Raw genomic sequence first — 20112 nt, forward strand, 5'->3', positions numbered from 1 at the left:
AAATTATAAAACAATATATATTTTCTGATTTTTAAGCGGCAATTATAGCACAGGTAGTGATTGGATACCCGCGACTCAGACAACAATAGATAATGGTATGTATTCATAATGTAATACCAAACAAAACTTTTAACATTCATTTTGTAACGTAAAAGTTAATATAAAACTAAGTGTTATTTTTTACTTAAATAAAAAAACTTACAGATATTTGATTGACATTATTTTAGAGCATTAATGCAAACTAACTTTATATAAATGTTTGTTTGAAAACTCATTAACAGTGAGAGAGAAAAACAAGTTCATTAAAAGATGTCAATAATATTATGTTTATAACTAACTTTCACATTATAACTATTATATTTAACGCGCTAACAACAAACGTGTGCCATCGGCACAAATCGATGTTTTCCTTTGGTGACAAAACAGTGCCATCGGCACAGAGCCAATTGACCAATCAAAATGAATCGAACAAAAAATTAAATATTATTGAATTTTAATTTTATCTATAAGTTATTAAAAATTTAAGTTATGTATGTCTTATAATAAGTGACGCTAACATATAGTGGCTTTTTATCGTCCTAAAGATAAAAATAGCTGAAGATAGTGATAATTAAATTCAATTATCATCTAATGGTAAAAATAGCTGAAGATAGTGATAATTAGCTCCAATAATCATCTAATGGTAAAAATAGCTGAAGATAGTGATAATTAGATCTAATTATCATCTAATGGTAAAAATAGCTGAAAAATAATTAAATATTTGACCTATTCCTCAACTTCTTCAGTTATTATTACCATTATATGATATGACCTATTCCTCAACTTCTGTTATTATTACCATTATATGATAATATGACCTATTCCTCAACTTCTTCAGTTATTATTACCATTATATGATAATATGACCTATTCCTCAACTTCTTCAGTTATTATTACCATTATATGATAATATGACCTATTCCTCAACTTCTTCAATTATTATTACCATTATATGATAATATGACCTATTCCTCAACTTCTTCAATTATTATTACCATTATATGATAATATGACCTATTCCTCAACTTCTTCAGTTATTATTACCATTATATGATAATATGACCTATTCCTCAACTTCTTCAGTTATTATTACCATTATATGATAATATGACCTATTCCTCAACTTCTTCAGTTATTATTACCATTATATGATAATATGACCTATTCCTCAACTTCTTCAATTATTATTACCATTATATGATAATATGACCTATTCCTCAACTTCTTCAGTTATTATTACCATTATATGATAATATGACCTATTCCTCAACTTCTTCAGTTATTATTACCATTATATGATAATATGACCTATTCCTCAACTTCTTCAGTTATTATTACCATTATATGATAATATGACCTATTCCTCAACTTCTTCAGTTATTATTACCATTATATGATAATATGACCTATTCCTCAACTTCTTCAATTATTATTACCATTATATGATAATATGACCTATTCCTCAACTTCTTCAGTTATTATTACCATTATATGATAATATGACCTATTCCTCAACTTCTTCAATTATTATTACCATTATATGATAATATGACCTATTCCTCAACTTCTTCAGTTATTATTACCATTATATGATAATATGACCTATTCCTCAACTTCTTCTGTTATTATTACCATTATATGATAATATGACCTATTCCTCAACTTCTTTTTATATGATTATCATACATTTAATAGGTTTGGCTAGTATATTTTAAAATTTTTGTAATTATTCTAAAACCGTTGAAAACTTAATAATAGATTAAATTCTGATTGGTCTAAAATTAATTTAATAACACGCGCCATAACAATCTGGTCACTTAAGGTAAAAATAGCTAAATTTGAATGACTTCAGAGCGTTAATGTATGAAATGACATTAATTATTTAAATAATGATAAATTCTTTACTCATTAAAACTATTAACGTATTTACACACATATACACACCATTTGTTGCAATAAATTCAATTAATTGTATTATTTTCTTTGTTGTTTAAATGTTTTTGAATTTAAATCTATATTATTGTTTCAATTGTCAAATATTGTTTTTATACAGTATAATAATCAAGAGTATTGTTTTTTCTTTTAAAAACTATATATATATATTAATATATTAAATAATGTAGTGTTGGTACGTATTTATATTTGTAATATATTGTGTATACCTAAATTTGTTCATTTATTGCTATTAACAATTTAATAAATAATGATAAATCAATTATCAACAACACCTAGATATTGATATAACAGTTTAACAAATCAATACATAGAGAAAATCAATTTACTTACAAAATCAATAGAAATGTCTATATTTTGTTGAAATTGTTTAACAAAATTGTTTGCATATCATAATCGTCACTTCAAAAATCTATATTATAGGCCATAATATTTATATAATAAAAAGATAATTATTTATTTAATCTTTTAAAATAAGTTTTTGAAACTTTACTGCATAAAAATAACTATATACTATTATTTGTGTAGTTTTGCAAATAAATTTTTATTTTCCTTGAATTGATAGAAATTGTCACATAAATAATAATTTATATAAAAATTTTAATACAAATTATATTTTGGCAAAAATATTTTTAGATGAATAGTAATAACCTAAGCAAAGATAAATTGATTTAATGCAATTGTAACTAACATTTTTAGTGATGTATAATATTATATATATATATATGTATAAAAAGATCATAAATTGAGTGCTCTTTAAAAATGATGTCTTTTCTGATGTTTGTGTCAAATGAAATGATACAAAACTTCATTCATAGAGCTAATCATGCATTAAGAAATGATTACTATTTTTTAGGCAAAAATAGCTAAACGCCACACAAGCAAACATAACTACAACAACACGACTGATGATGGCTAACAGTGTTAGTGATGTATCAGTCAGTCCCTCCATCAATAAACAACTCTTTATGCAAAAAATTGGTACTCAAAGATAGATAGATAGATAGATAGATAGATAGATAGATAGATAGATAGATAGATAGATAGAGAGAGAGAGAGAGAGAGAGAGAGAAAGAGAGAGAGAAAGAGAGAGAGAGAGAGAGCAGTTTGTTGTTAAAACCAAAAATACTTGTATATATTGATTAATGTGTGGGACTCCGGCAGATGCGAGTCCTATCCATTGCAGTACTTTTGTTTCAAATGCCGGTTCTTCTAGTTATTCACTATAACTCGTGTTTATATCAAACAACACAATAGAGTATAGCATTTGCTAACTTAACTATATTATAGAAATCACATACTTGTATATTAAATATAGTAACCATTTGTTCATATAGTTTTCCAAATAGCAAGAAATAAAACAAAATAATATAATATATTGTATATAATTTATATACACTTTTGGCACTTTTAATGTCTTTTTTCAGACGTGTTGTTATGTTAAGTGTTTGTGTCCTTATGGTTACAAAAATAGTCAGCAAAATAGTCACACAAAAAAGTTTAGTGATTACCGTACAATAGTGACCACAAAGAAAACTATGTAAACTTATTTTATATTTAAATACAGCTAATTATAAATTTAAATCTATTTAATAACAATGATGAGTACGTTATTTGCTATTTGTACTAATTAATGAGTATATTATACTCATAATATACATGTATAAGGTTAATATAAAAAAAAATTATAGGTGAATTATTGTTGTATAATATTAAAATAATTTTAGTTTTGAATAAATTAATGGTTAAATAAAGTTTTTTTGGTTAAATTTTATGTCCTATATATTATTATTATAATAATAATACTGTACTTATATTATAAGCCTATTCTATCAATTTTGTTTGATAGCATTTTGTTATATCGCTTGAATAGTTCATTACATTTAAATAGACATTGACTGTATACGCGACACACATAATATGATTGTGTTTGACTGTATTTCCCAATATGTGCCCGATTTTCAATTACTGGCTCACAGATAGCGAGTGTTAAAAAAGCAAATAAAAGTTTGCATAAAGTGTTGTCTCAATGATTGAAATAATTCAATTGAATTTTTGACTCAATTTCACTCGTTTATCAATAGTTTTTCCTAAATGTTACCATAACTGTACTTTCATATGAATGCTTAACATATACTTTAGAAAAGTTGTATACATAAGCTCTCATTAGATGTATAGTTAAAATTAAATCAAACTGTAAGAGCACTTTATTTTATAAACATTTTCAATACATTTGATATTTTTTCTCAACTGTCTCTCACTTACTATAGATTATGATACTATATGAAGCAAAATGTATGTGTTTTTATATGTTATATAATGTGTACCAAAATTAATAGATTGTTTAACGAACTGCAAAAACTGTTCCGTTTTAGGTCTGAGCTCAATGTTTAGCTCATAGCTAAATATCCCTTTCCTCGTTGATTGAGAGAAATCTATAGCTCCCGTGCCTTACAAATAAATACATATAACTATTTCTTTTAGTCTCTCTCTCTCTCTCTCTCTCTCTCTCTCTCTCTCTCTCTCTCTCTCTCTCTCTCTCTATCATTCAAACATAATTCCCATTCCTATAACTCAATCAACTCTTATGGTAACTGAGAGAAACTCTTACGTAATATCACTTGAGATTCAATCTCTTAACAGACTAATAGTAACTCTAAATTTATTATATATATATATATATATATATATATATATATATATGTACTTAACTACTGAAAAATACTAATTAATAATTTGATTTCCTATGTGTAATGCATTTCATTGTTTTTAGCTATCATAATAAACTTCATATACTATAACTCTAACTATAAATACAAGATTTACTATTTAATACAAGACTATTCTATAAGTTTTGCATAAAATTAATGTTAAATTGTTGTTAATTGAATTTATACACATTTTTGCTTAATTTAACAAATATTTTTCTTAAAAAAGTCTGTTATTTTTATAGGATATAAGATTTAATTTAATAAATGTTAGTTTGAAATAATTAATATAAAGTTCAATAGAAAACTTTAATTTCTTATAAAAATAAACGCTGATAATAAAAATCAATTATAGTTTACATAAAAACATAATTAAATTAAATGTTACTAAATATGTAATTTAATCAAAAATTTAAACTACTATCTAAATAATCTTAGGTTATCAATAAATAATTTTATATGTTATTATAGCATAATATATGTATTATATCTTTGCATGTTTTGTGTTAATTATAGTAATATTTAGCTACTAATAAGGCATTTCTTTTTTAATAAATAAAAACAATTATTTCTATTGACTTCACTACCAAAAAAACCATAAAAGTAGTTGAATTGACTTCAAATGTAAAGTCAAAATATATGAAATGTTGTAAATGTTAAAAAATATTGGTTAATACATATCAACCAAAAACTATTGTCTTAATTATTATTTAATTGCATGTATTGTTTGATATTATTATTTTTGTAATTCAATGTTGTATTTTTGTGAAATATTGCTTAATGTATATATATATATACACTGTATATATATTGTATATGAATGCACGGCTGGCAACGATTGACAATTCTTAAAGAATATCTTATAAATATAATATTATTGGATTAATATTATCTAATATATAATGTTATTGTTTGTCTTTCCTTTTTTTATTAATTGGACGGTTAGCCTGCAAGCGGAAAGAGGAACAGATAGTTGTGGCCAAATCGCCGACGGCGCCGAAGAAGCCTCGACTTGTCTTTACGGATCTACAGCGCCGTACCCTTCAGGCCATCTTCAAGGAGACGAAACGGCCGTCGAAAGAGATGCAAATCACTATTTCACAGCAATTGGGTCTCGAGTTGAGTACAGTCGGCAACTTCTTCATGAATGCCCGCAGACGTAGTCAAGACAAGTGGTTGGACGACGTACTCGACGGGTCTATGTCTCCGGCGTCCACAACATCTTCATCTCACAAGGGTTAGCACAGACACACATATTATCTATTTTTGACAAATATAACAAAACATATATCATATTAATATATATATATATATATATAGTATATATTTAATATAATATACTTATAACTAGTTTTTTTAAATATGAATAAAAAACGTCATCAAAAATAATTATTTTATATAAAATATATTATTTCTAATGAATGAGTGAAATCAATATTAAAACTGATTTTTTTTATAATTTCAGATCTCATTTGAATAACACAATTGTGATCCAATTTTTGATGAATAAATCACTAATCATTATAATAAATCACAATTTCATTCATTAGTAGTCAAATATACTCAACAATTAAAGCAGTCGTCATATTAAATCATCCAATAATAATAAAAATAATTATTATTATATTATTAATAAATTTACTAAAACTTTATTAATTGCAATGTACTTAAAGACATCGTTATATTAACAAAAATAATGTGATCTGTATTTGACTTTATGGATGGCTTTAAGACATTTATTATTAACAATTAGATAATGTTATGCCTCGATATCAACACCATATAAAAGAAAACTATAATATACGACAACAACTCTTACAACACCATCAATAATAACAACAACAACGACAACAACAACTACTACTACAACAACAACAACAACAACAAAAAACCTCTTAAAATAATAAGTTAATATTAATAATATTGAAATAAGCTTATGAATAAGCAATTTATTGTATCAATATATAGATGTATAGATATATTTTAATTATTATATATATATATATATATAGATATAAGAATGAAGTAAAGCTCAATTACTAATATATATATTATAAATATGTATAAAGTAAGAGATAAATTTATAATTTGGCGCTCAATAATCCTCATTAAAAACATTATATCCCATCATAGCATACATATATTATTGAATAAGTTTATAAATATATATAATTGTGTATAGTAGTTTTCACATAAAAATTATATCACTTATATATTTAAAAAATAATAATATCGTTTTGAGACACAACATTCAGTTATATTTTGATTTTTTTTGTGAATTTCTATCGAAAAAAATATCACTTGTTTTCTGATAAAATTAGACCAAAAAAATAACGATTGATTCATAAGCTTATTGTGTTTTATTAATATAAATATAAGATACTGTATAAAACACTTGTAAATCTTGAATCACTTATACAATGAATCTCCTGTACGACACAATCGAGCTTTTTGTTCATAAAAGCAATTTAATATAAAAAACTAATTAACAGTTATCTTCAATTAGTTTTTATTTTAAACTATTATTATTATCTTTATTATTATTAGTAGTAGTAGTATTTAACAAATTCTAGTCCTATACCAATACATACCAACAATTGTTTAATTGATAATTTTTAACAATTATATTACTTATCAAATATTATACATTCCTTATAATTACAAATAAGATTAATATATTCTTATTATTTTACTTATTTGTTATGTAATTTAATTATTTGTATTTATTTAAATTAATATATTTATTTATTAATATAGTTTAATTTTTTATGAATATAATATATAAATTAATTTATATTTTAATTGTTCTTAAAATTATACATATATATAATTTGTTTTTTTCTAAATATCATTATATTTTGTATTATTTAGTTAAACATAATTATATTTATTTTAAATCATAATTATTATAGTGATATAATAAATATTTTGTGCAATTAGTATCATTTGAAGATAACATAACTGTTAAAATTGTTTAAAGACTTGCCGCTAAAACTTAATATTAAAAATTTTAAAAACACAATAAAAATTATTGAAAAAACAACAAATTGTCGTAAAAACATTATTAAACCTATAAACCAATTGGACAAATATATAAACAAAATTTAATCTAAAAGCAAAAGGGAATAATTGCAATATAAGAATAAATTAAAAAAACATTTAATATAAGAGTATTTTATAAACTATAGAGTGTTGCGTGACATTTGCTTATAATAAAAAAATATATAGTGATAAATACTTTAAGACAAAATAACTTATATAAAACATAAAGTATATATAATGTATACATATTGTATATTATACATATGTTAAGATCAGAAATAAAAGTCAATTAAATAAATTGAAATACATATTATGTGAACAAAACAAAAATAATAATTTTGAATAAGTTTTTAAAAGAAAAACTTGTTATTATATACAGGTATATATAATTTGTAATTATTTATATTCATATAATTATGTTATAAAAGTGTGAATTGTATTTCACAGACTCTACTAATATACTAATAAAATCGGGCTAATAATAATAATAATAATAATAATAATAATAATAATAATAATAATAATAATAATAATAATAATAATAAACTAGAAATTATATTGTGAATGAATAGTGAATTTACTGAACAAACAAAACAAAAATGTGTTTTAAAAAATAACTAAATCATTTTGTTAAAAATATAAAAACCATATACATTACTTGATAAATATAATGTAAATTATATAAATATATTATATGTACAAAAAAAATATTGTACTCTTAGATAAAAAAAAGAGTGGCACTTCATTGAACACACAATTACTTAAAGCAATATATTTGTAGTTTTTGACAAAAAAAAAACAATTACATTATATTATATTAAACTGACCCCTAATCACATGAAAGTATTATTATTAATATAATATAATTAATTAAGTTTTAGTATACTGTAAAATTACAGCAAAATTTTGAATCATAATTTTTAGTTTAATGCTAATTTTTTTTAATAAAAAATGCTTAATTTTATGTTTTTTAATTATTAGTAAAAATATAGATAAAAATGAATTATTTTTATCGCCAGAAATATGTCAAATCTGTTTCAATCAATTAACTGATTCTCAGGTTTTAAGGTTTGGTATGTAAATGATGTTAAATAATAATTATTTATAATTTAATCAAATTTATAATTTATATAATAAGTAATTTTAGGCCACTTTTGAGTCAGTAATCAAACAATCATATGAAAAGTAATGCTCACAACATTTACAGAGTATATAAATATTTATAGATATATATGTTATCATTAATTCAAGTTTTTGAGGGATCAGATATTGACAAATATCTGGCGATTGACAATACCATTAAAATACATATATTTTTCTTATCTAGTCTTTGATTGTGTTATTATAATAAAAATTAATTTTGTTTATTCATATAATTATTTAATTCATTAACAATTTAATACAGATATTTTAGATGAAACAAAAATAATTGTTGTTTATATAAATATATAATATAAATATATTTAATTATTAAAAATGATTATAGATACAAATTACCGTATTATAATTTTCACTATAATTCAATTTTTTATTGATAAAACAGATGCTCTTAAAATTATATAATAAAAAAATTATAGAAAGAAAGAAAACAAATAAATCATATTAGAAACATGTTATGCAAACATTTATAATTGATATATAAATATAAATTATATGAGCATTAGATAATATATAAAAATTAATATTATTTCAATATATTTATATATTTTGAAAGCCATAATCTGAATTAAAAAGACAAAAAATCTGTTATAAAAATTGGCATTAAATTAATTGTAAATATTGTATACTGTAAAATGTATTAATATATAACAAAACAAAAATACTGTGTTTTAGATATAAAATAAATTTGCATTAAAAAGATTTTATTTAAAAAAATAACTAATTTGATTATTTTATTTTATTGTCTAATAGTTTACTACAAGTATGTATCAAATAAAGAGGAATAAATAAAATTTTGATTATTCAAAAAGTATTAGAGATATTTTGAGAAAATAAAGTTTAAAATAATATTAAATAATTAGGATTTATAAAACTAAAATTTACTAATTGACACCTCCTTTAATATTAAGGAGGTGGAAACAAGTTTCAAAAATACATGCAAAAATAATCAAAAAATTTCTTAACTAATGCTATTAAGGAGTGATTTAAATACACATTCCTTGCACTATACTATAGTCACTAATAAAACTTAAAATTTTCAATTCAATTAATTTCAAATACAATTTCAATTAAAAAATATATCCAGGCCAGATTATTGTAGAAATCAATTTTTTCGAAATTTTATGCAAATAAAATGTAAACATAATAACCTGTATTTTTATTGTTAAGGATGTGTCATATATTAAATTTTAGATTCATAAACTCTAAATATCACTTATTATTTTAAGTTTATTTTGCTTAAAATATTTCTAATACTTTTCGAGTAATTAAAAGATTTATTTATTCCGCCTTATGTTAAACACGGTATTAGTTAAGTGCAAATCAATTCTTTAAAATTAAAATAAATTTTTATTTAATTAATAATTATATTTATTTTGATAAATACTGTAAGTATATTGTTTTGATTTTATTTCAAGTATATAAATAAAATAAAAATATAATTAAATTTATTGCAAATATAAATATTTTATTAAATCATTAACATTTATTTCATAATTAACAAATAAATATTGTAAAGTTATATTTAAAACTAATTAAAATTGAAATATAAGATTTATTATGTAAATACTTATTGATAATAAAAATATATTTTATTTTGTTTGTATTTTTAGCAATAGATTAATATCACTTTAATTATTTCTTATATTATATTAATTAAATTTAATTAAAGTATAAACGTATACATAGAATGTATTTTAAAGAATATTAAAGCAATTTTATGATATGCTATGATTAACAATAAAACTCTTATTATTATTATTAAATATTATTTAACCAATTATAAAGTTTTTTTATTTTGAGGTTTATTTCATTAATTTATGAAATTTATAAAATCTTTAATTTTAAAAAATCATGATAAATATTTTAACTAAAATCTTAATCATATTAATAATTTTTAAATTATTATAAAGCAAAAATATTTTTATTACCATTTGATAAAATTGAAACACAATCAATTCAAAATATAAATTAGTATTTTTTTTATAAATTCTCTATATAAACAACACTTATATGTTATAAAATAATATTTATAAGAATTTTTAAAATAATATCAATAATTTATCGAATAATAATATATAATAAAATATTAATTATATTATAATTCATAAACATTATGAAATCGGTAATAAAATTGATGATGAATTAAGATTTCTATTAAAAATATAAACATTTTGATTATTATGTTGAATGGTAATAAATAAAGTAATTAATTTACAATACAATAAAATATAAAATATTTCCATAAAGCAGCTTGTACAATTGTAAATAAAATATATACAATTATATAATTAAAATCCAAATGACTTATAAATATTTAATTAATTTTAACAAATCATTAACATTATAACATTTATAATATGACCAAGATACTGTACATTCAAATTAATTTTCTACAGTACTGTGTAGTTGTTAAACAAAACTATTATAGCACTTACACTGACATCTATTGTTTATAATATAATATTTGTTATACATTTAATATGTTATTTAAATATACAAATAATAGATGTCAGATATTGTTACTATATTAACATTTAAATACAATTTAAATATACTGTAGTTTAAATAATTAAAAACTTTAAAATATTATTATAATTTTATAAATAGACACAATACACAAGTTTTTAGATTATTTAACTATCATTTTTATATCAATTTATTGTTAATAATGCTTTGTGTTTTTATATACTTAAATATAAATATTATCTATAAATAACAAAATAAATAATATGTTATTTTATTTCAAAAGAATTTAATAACTATAATATTACTAAAAATAAATATTGTATTTAATGTCTAAATAGTAATTTAAATTAACAACAATATATATATATATATATATATATATATATATATATATAGCAGTCATAATATAGAAAGTATACTGCATTATAATGTATTCAAAATAATTTTAGCTAATAGTTTAAATGTTTTTAAAAATGTCACTCAAAATTGAAATTTATTTATACAATAAATTGGTTTCGATTTTTGTAAAAATTTTTCAATTTTGATTGCTTTTCTTTATTTATAAAACTTTATACTAACAAAATTATATTTGTTAATATTGTTAGTCAAAAGCTAAAAATAACTTTTTTAATTAAATAATATTTTAAAAGGATATTTAATTAAATTGTGATAATGATGCAAAAATTGTAGTTATTATAAATATAAAAATAAAATAAAATAACTCAATTAAAATAAACTAGCTTTTATATTGCTATACATAATTTACATTGATATAAATTTACAGAGATTCAGTAATATAATATATAATATTTATATATAAACAATAAAATATCAATATATACTTTGTAAATATATAAGTGCTAAAATTTAAATTTACTAATTAACACTTATTGTATATTTATGTTAAATAAATCACATAATATACTGCATTATAATGAATCAATTAGTCGACAATAATGATTAAATAAAATATACGAATGCATTGATTGCACACATTGTGTATGAATTGTAAATAAAATAAAAATATCTTTATATACAATAAGTGCCGTACGATAGAGCACTGTGTGGTCTAAAAGATAACAAATATGTTAGCCGTTTGTGGATTGAATGAATGCCACTGATATAGGTATCAATTGGCTGAACACAAAACGATACAAACAATGTCTAAAACATTTATTTTTAAAGCAATATCGGAATTGAGAGATAAGAGGAATTGATTTTTTTAAAGTTATATTATTTGCTGACTATTTGGTACTTATGATGGAAGAGGTAATAGAGGTAATGACTAAATAGACAGACATATAGACATATAAAGAGAAAAGACATAACAAGTGCCACAAATTTTGAGTTAATGCCTGCGGTTTGACTTTAGAGCCGATGTTTCCGACAAAGAAATACTTGAATACAATTGACTACAATTTGTGTGTATATACTGTACTGTATATACAGTATATGGTCTCTCATTTGTATATATCTATTATATTTAAATGTATTGTTTGCATACCTGTATAACAAACACTCGCCAATAATTTTTGAGTGAATAGTCAACTGAAGAGTAAACTGCAGTCAAACATCACATTAGTTAATACCTCTCAATCTATGAATCTTTTTCAGTGATTCAAAGTAGTGATGTTTTTCAGTTGTAAGAGATCTGTTGGGATCCGTTTTGTTTGAATTGCAAAAAGCATTTTTATATTACATATATTATATTAACAACTGTTTGGTCTTTCAATGTGTTCAATGAGGCACTCCATCCAATCCGAGAGGCTGTTTGCTTAAGGAATCAATATTTTAATGCCTTTACCAGTACGTGGTGTGTGGGCCGACACCATCACTACCATCACTGGGCTATAAACAAGCATTTACTCGTCAAACAGTTACTCCTCCTATTCCTAAAGTCTCTCTCTCTCTCTCTCTCTCTCTCTCTCTCTCTCTCTCTCTCTCTCTCTCTCTTTCTTTCTCTCTTAAACACACAAAATATATCTCTTTCTAAATATTATACATGTCTTCCCTCTCTATCTCTAGTGATATATCCTTATCTCTGACTCATTCATCGCACTGTTCATCACATATATGTGTCGTCTCTGATGCGATATCCTATAAACCAAGTTTTATAACCAATTTTTATGACTTAACCCTCACTACCAATTGTTGCACTTCCACTCAAACTATCAATTCCGGCGATTACTTACCAATTCATAAACAGTTGTCTATTGGTATTAACAAACAAGCACTTCATTCACAAAATTATTGCCGCAAACAATGAATGACTGGATGTAGTGTCGATGCAAAGACTAATTAATGGTCACAATAGTGGTCCGGCATCGGTACTGCACTATCACCCGTTTAATGTGTCTGTCAGTCATCAGACAAATATCATATCACCGCCAATAAGTACAACAATGTCTCAACATTCGCCTCCCATCTCAGGTCGTAATCACTCGAGAAATACTGGGTCCGGTTCTTCCAATGGATCAGCCAATGGACAAACAGCGAGACGACCAAAGTGTGCCCGTTGTCGCAATCACGGTATGATCTCATGGCTTAAAGGCCACAAAAGGCACTGTCGATTCCGAGATTGCACCTGTGCTAAATGCAACCTAATTGCAGAACGTCAACGTATTATGGCTGCACAGGTATGTCAAATGGCATATAATGCAAATTCATTTGATACATACAATGTCTCTGCAAAGGTTGCCCTTAAAAGACAACAAGCGGCCGAAGACGCCATTGCAATAGGTCTTCGAGCAGTGGCTACTGGAGCACCAGTGAACACTTATCTACCTCCCGGTCCTATATTTGGAATACAAGTGACAGAACCTCTTAGAGACAGTTCCGACAATTTATTAAAAACAGATAATACTAATACCAACAGTGAATCCGGAGATTTTGATGCAAACGATAGTCAAAGCTCTTCAGATGACATCAATAGCAATGATAACATCAACTCAAGACATGTTGACATTGATATAACAGGTAAGACCTCAACGTTTCTTATAAAAATGTAAAAATGTATCACAATTTTTCATTTTAAATAATATGCAATTTTAAGTTTATAATTTATAATTTAGTATATCATATAATACAGTATTATTTGTTTATAAATCTAAAATCAGTGCTAACTATACCAGTGCTGTATTAACGAAGCGCTGGTTAATAGAATACAGTGTGAGGTATCAAAAAAGCAAACACAGTATTTATATATATATTGAACATATAGCCAAAGGCACTGTTAGTCCATATTTTTTTTCTCTCTCTCCCCTAATCTAATTATTAGCAAAATATATTTATAGAAAAAAGTGTAAAAATACTAAACCAATGTTTTGTGGATAGTCTCACACAAATCAATTAATGAATGTATAAAATTTTATGTCTTATTAGAAAACAATGAAGTATTGTATAGAATATATCAATTTCATAGTACTATAAATCAAATTGAATTGATTTATATATAAACTTACAAAAAAAACTAAAAGAAATCATTAATAATAAAATGTTTTTGTTTGTATAGTAAACTCTCATTCATCACAACACCAGAACATTGATGAACAACAGCTAAAAAGTGATGAAACAAAAGGCCAAATGACGCCTACTATAGGACAGACATTTAGTACTGTAATACCTCAACAATCGGTTATAACTGATAGTAAACCATCGGAACAGTCGGTAGATAATACAAATACCGACTCATTGACAGTCAACCATCAGTCGGATATCAAACAAATACAAAATAAAATACTCAAAAACAATACAACTAAATATGCTATTCGACGACACGCCATACCTTCACCTCCAATCCCAACTACCGGTGCGATGACACCCGAATTCGGTAATAATATTCCGGCTGACTTCAGACCGGGAAGACTCAGTTCGCTGGACGTAATCGCTCGCATATTTCCAAATCAGAAGCGATCGGTACTTGATTTAGTACTTCAAGGCTGTAATGGCGATGTTGTCAAAGCCATTGAGCACTTCCTTTCGATAAACGATGCGATGATTTTGCATTCAAACCATCCAAATAGTGGTCACAATTATTCGTCAGCATTTGCCGAAAGTCAGCAAAGACGACGTGAATTAGAGACTAATATAAGTCCTATTTTAGGCTCAATTAAGTCAGCCTTTACGCCATTAAATTCTGGTATCAGTTTATCGGCAACTTCGCCATTGTTTGCATCGACACGAAACCCATCACTGGGTCCGCCACCTCCACCCATATTTTCCAATATGTTTTCACACTCACCTTCAACTCCATACCACCGAGACTTCGGTACTTCCCCGTCGATCGCGCCCTACCCTAATGCGGCTGCAATACATTATTTGTTTCATCCAAACAATGCGTTTTCCAGTGGGCCGACCACCGGTGTCTGTCCATCTGGATGTACGCAATGCACTAATTCGGTGAGCAATGCGGCCGCAGTTATGTTGCAAAGTGGTCGCGGGGCTGACAGTCCAAACTCTGTGTCGGCATTTAAAGAGGTTCGCACACAAGTATCGCACGAAACAGCTGTAGACCTGTCGACTGAAGCCAGTTCTTGGAGGAGCAGTCCTTCCAGCAGAGGAAGTAAGTGTACCGATTGACTCATTAACTCACTGTCCATCGAGTTTACATCAAAATCAAACCATTATATTACAGCATAAGACTATTAATGATAATATTTGTAAATATTTCACTCATTAATTTTGTTTATTATTAAACAGTACTGTATTTTTCATATCATTATTTGTAATAATTATTTGTTTGAATTTAAGTTGTTTTTCTACAAATGTGCAGAATTTCAATATTATTGTAGAGTTTTTTTCATATATTGTAAACCATTAAATCTATGCTAACTGTTAGTAAACGCAAGCTTTTTAGACGTACAATAAATGTATAAAAGTTTAATTAAAAGTAAAAAATTACTATTTGATAATAACTTATAATATTGATATAATAATAATATAAAAATAAATACTGATGTAATTTTTCGTGAATAATCTGTATTGTAATAAATATATATTATATTTATGAGAATTTGCTTAATAAATGTTAGATAATATATTATTTCATTATAAGTCAAATGTTATTTCAAATAAGTTTACCAAATATTATAGTTTGGGTTTTAATCCGGAAAAGAGTTATATTGATGTTCTCTAAATAGTATACATTAAATAGTATTTACTATAACTTAATATCTATATATGTATTAAATATAATGTTTATATATTTGATGCATTGGGTTGTATCTGAAGGCCAATAAAAGCTGATACTAAGCAAAGATTGGTGTCTAACACAACATGAGATCCCAATTTTGTGCTGAAATTGGATACAAATCGACAGTCAATGTTGGCGATGACGAGTAGACTAAAGATTTATACTGTATATGTACTATACATATATATACTGTACTTTATATAAACTTTATATATATATATTGACAGTTGTGACTGAATGGCATCCGCCTCGACCTGACCAGCGAAACCCTGGGCTTACACACAGATCCATACATATACTGTACTACCAGTGCTGTCATATACCACACATAATACTACAGTATGTTAACTACATTGTTGTGCTAAATGTGTGTCTTGTTTCGACTCTTAATGCTATTTACTCTCTCACTGTAAATGTTGACATTTAAGGACTTACTGCTAAAATAACCACACAATATGTGTACCAAATATATAGATATATAGATGCAGTGTATGTATTAAATCACATGAAAAGCAATGGTATCCTAACTATAGATATTGTGTTACATTGTTTTTCTTTGACAAATGTGAGATATATTATAAATCGGTTGAAAACACATTTTAATATTGCTTTATTTTGTCAATTGTTAGATAATTAAAAACTTAACATTTCAAACATCAAAATATTTATTATACACTATATGTACTGTACTATACATGTGTACATACTTACGGCATTAAGTTTATCTCTTACTTAAAAATACAACATTAATATTATATAAGTTGTAAGTCTGTCACTCTATAAATACAAATAAAAACATTGAATAATAATAATAATAATCATTTGACAATAATCTATGACATAGTTTATAATCTTCTAAAATAAAATGATTTTTTAATATCAATACTAAACTTTACATTTTGTTAACATTATTTAAACTCTAAAATACATACAAATTTAATGGAAACATACAAAACCTTGCTTTACATCTAACAGTGCTTTCCTTGAAATATGAAAAAAGATATTAAATAAAAATAAGAGATATGTTAGGGAAGGCATCCAACAAAAACATTACATCAAAAATTCAAATAGAAATAAGATTCAGAAGACTGTAAAGAAATTGTTGAGAAAAGCATTTGTTAAGTGAATATATAATAATATATTGCATATGAATGGCATATGTGTTTGTATCACATTTCTATTGTACTAAAATACATATACATATCTATAAATGTATTTATATAAATATAATGTAAAATACACGCTAATGGATGCTTCAAAATAGTTAGGCATATAAACTAATAATAATAATAATATACGGTTTATAACAGATGTTTGCAAACTTGTGTATTGAGGAGAGCGAGAGAGAGAGAAAAAAAGCAATCATCAGATTATTAAATTGATATGCATTTCACTGTTTGTCTAAATAAAGTTTGCTTTAAAAGCAACTAAAAGTCTAACAAAAATATACAGTCAATCACAACATATATATATATATATATATTTAATATATAATACATTATATCAACAAATTGAGTATAACTGGCACTAAATTTTCTGTCCATTCATAGGCAAATAAGCGCCTTGAGGTTGAATACCAATTGCACCGACATATAGTGGTCTAAAGTTAGACATTGTTAGACATAGAAGAGGGAACCACATCTAACACAATGTAGGACAGGCTGTCACTCAATTTGACATGTGTTGGAGGAATAACCCGTTTCCACTCAATTAGTTTTGATGCCATTACACGCCTAAATGCTTGAACTCTTTTTTTATTAACAAACAAGATATACACTATCATAGCAAACAGTTTCCTATCTTTACTGTACACTAATGAAAATTGGCTTAAAGTTTGCAAACAAATCATTACTAATTTTTGCTAAATTCTAAAGATTTAAATCAATACACAAATTAGATGTGAAAGAGAGATAAATAACATAAAAATAAATTGTGTAACCAAATGATTGTTCATTTAATTTGATGTAACCTCACATTTAATACAGACATTTATTGACACAAATGCTACACACACTGTATTTAGTGATGAAGTACTGGCGTAACCACTTAATAATCAACGTTTATATACTCTAAATATGTATTTATTATATATTTATATATAAATGCAAACAGATAGTTTTAATGTATAATTCAATTATAAGCCATTGAATAAACTTAATTAAGTCAAATGAAAGACATATAACGTTAAATAATATGCAGTATATTGCAATTAAGCCATCAATAGTACTAACTATAATATTTAGTATAAATTATATGATTGTGTGTTTAGCTAATAATAAAATGTGTGTAAAGACATCATCGGCTTCTCATATATTGAAGAAAATAAGTTAAAAGAAAACCTTATGAGAGACTCCATTGAATGTGATGTATCGCTAGAGGTGTCGATGCATTTAACCACTTCACACATCAACACAATATTATATCTATAGATATAATAATAATAATACTGTATATAATAAAGTAAGAATTACATCAAACATTGCTTATATATATTTTATACATTACTAGGGTTGTATAAATACAATTTTTATTTTTAGTCAATATATATCAAATTATCAATATATTTAATGTATAATCAATAGTCTTATTCATAATAATTAAATTATTTTTATTTAAAAAATATATTCAACTAATTTTACAATCTATGTTGGAGCAAAAAACATGTATATTAGAAATATGTACAACAAAAACAATATATAAAATATTGATATACTGTATTTTTCATTAAAAAAATAAATCAATTTTTTGTTTAGATGAAAAAAATTCAAAAGTATTTTCTAAATAATAAATATATAGTTAAGTTGCATTAACTATAATTTTTTATGTAGTTTGTAAACTATATTATATTAATACATAAATGATCTGCACTATTGTACAATTATATAATACAGTATTATACAACCCTAATAATATATATATACAAAGAAACACTTAATCAAAAGTTAGATATTTATACTAATACTGTATATAAAGTATTATATAGGATAAGGAAGAGTATAGTTTTGAAGTGTTAGACTTTATCTATGTTTCTCTATGTATAACATGATTATCATGCGTTATGTTGTACTACATATGTCTATCCATATAATTGTGTAGTCTTTTGAAGACTGCTTTTAATCACTTTATTTCATACAAACCAACATCTCATAAATTTTCACAAATATTGTATAAATACAATCAAATATAAAAATACTCAATAATATTATTAAATAAATTGTTTGATCAATTTTATGGTTTCGGCAAAACTATACATTTTATTATAAATAAATATGTTTAGGCCTTAGGTTTTTAATACTATAAGACAATTATAGCTTCAATTCAATAAAATTATTTTTGTTGCTCTTGTAATGAATAAAATAATATTATGTGTCATATATTTATATGTTGTGATATATTGTTATAAAAGTATCACAAAAATATCTCTGATTGTGAAATACAATAACAATATTATAATATAAATTTATATAATGTTAGAAATAAATTTATACTACATATATGTGTACAGTATTTAGAAAGTATGTTATTATAGTTATGTCTTGAAAAATATTTCTC

At 24.2% G+C, this 20112-nt stretch overlaps 2 protein-coding genes across 5 annotated transcripts in view; both read left to right on the forward strand.

The window, feature by feature from the left end:
• LOC128959549 (hepatocyte nuclear factor 6-like) overlaps nt 1-6277 on the forward strand; it is a 41664-nt gene extending 35387 nt beyond the window's left edge. For 2 of the 4 annotated variants that reach the window (XM_054305527.1, XM_054305529.1), the window contains 3 exons: nt 37-95; nt 5647-5937; nt 6166-6277. In XM_054305527.1, the coding sequence (XP_054161502.1) occupies nt 37-95; nt 5647-5937; nt 6166-6176 (361 nt within the window). In that variant the 3' untranslated portion in view covers nt 6177-6277. Of the gene's footprint in view, nt 1-36; nt 96-5646; nt 5938-6165 lie in introns of those variants that run through there. The other 2 variants (XM_054305530.1, XM_054305528.1) reach the window with 2 other exon arrangements.
• Nucleotides 6278-13754: 7477 nt separating this feature from the next.
• Nucleotides 13755-16188, forward strand: LOC128960367 (doublesex- and mab-3-related transcription factor A2-like). Its single transcript, XM_054306438.1, has 4 exons — nt 13755-14005; nt 14063-14345; nt 14881-15930; nt 16115-16188. The coding sequence occupies exons 1-4, from the start codon at nt 13772-13774 to the stop codon at nt 16186-16188; spliced, it is 1641 nt and encodes a 546-aa protein (XP_054162413.1). The 5' UTR covers nt 13755-13771.
• Nucleotides 16189-20112: the final 3924 nt, after the last annotated feature.

The sequence above is a fragment of the Oppia nitens genome, unplaced genomic scaffold, assembly GCF_028296485.1.
Source record: "Oppia nitens isolate AA-2021 unplaced genomic scaffold, nextdenovo-longstitch-racon4-pilon3 scaffold4_pilon_pilon_pilon, whole genome shotgun sequence".
Taxonomy (NCBI): domain Eukaryota; kingdom Metazoa; phylum Arthropoda; class Arachnida; order Sarcoptiformes; family Oppiidae; genus Oppia; species Oppia nitens.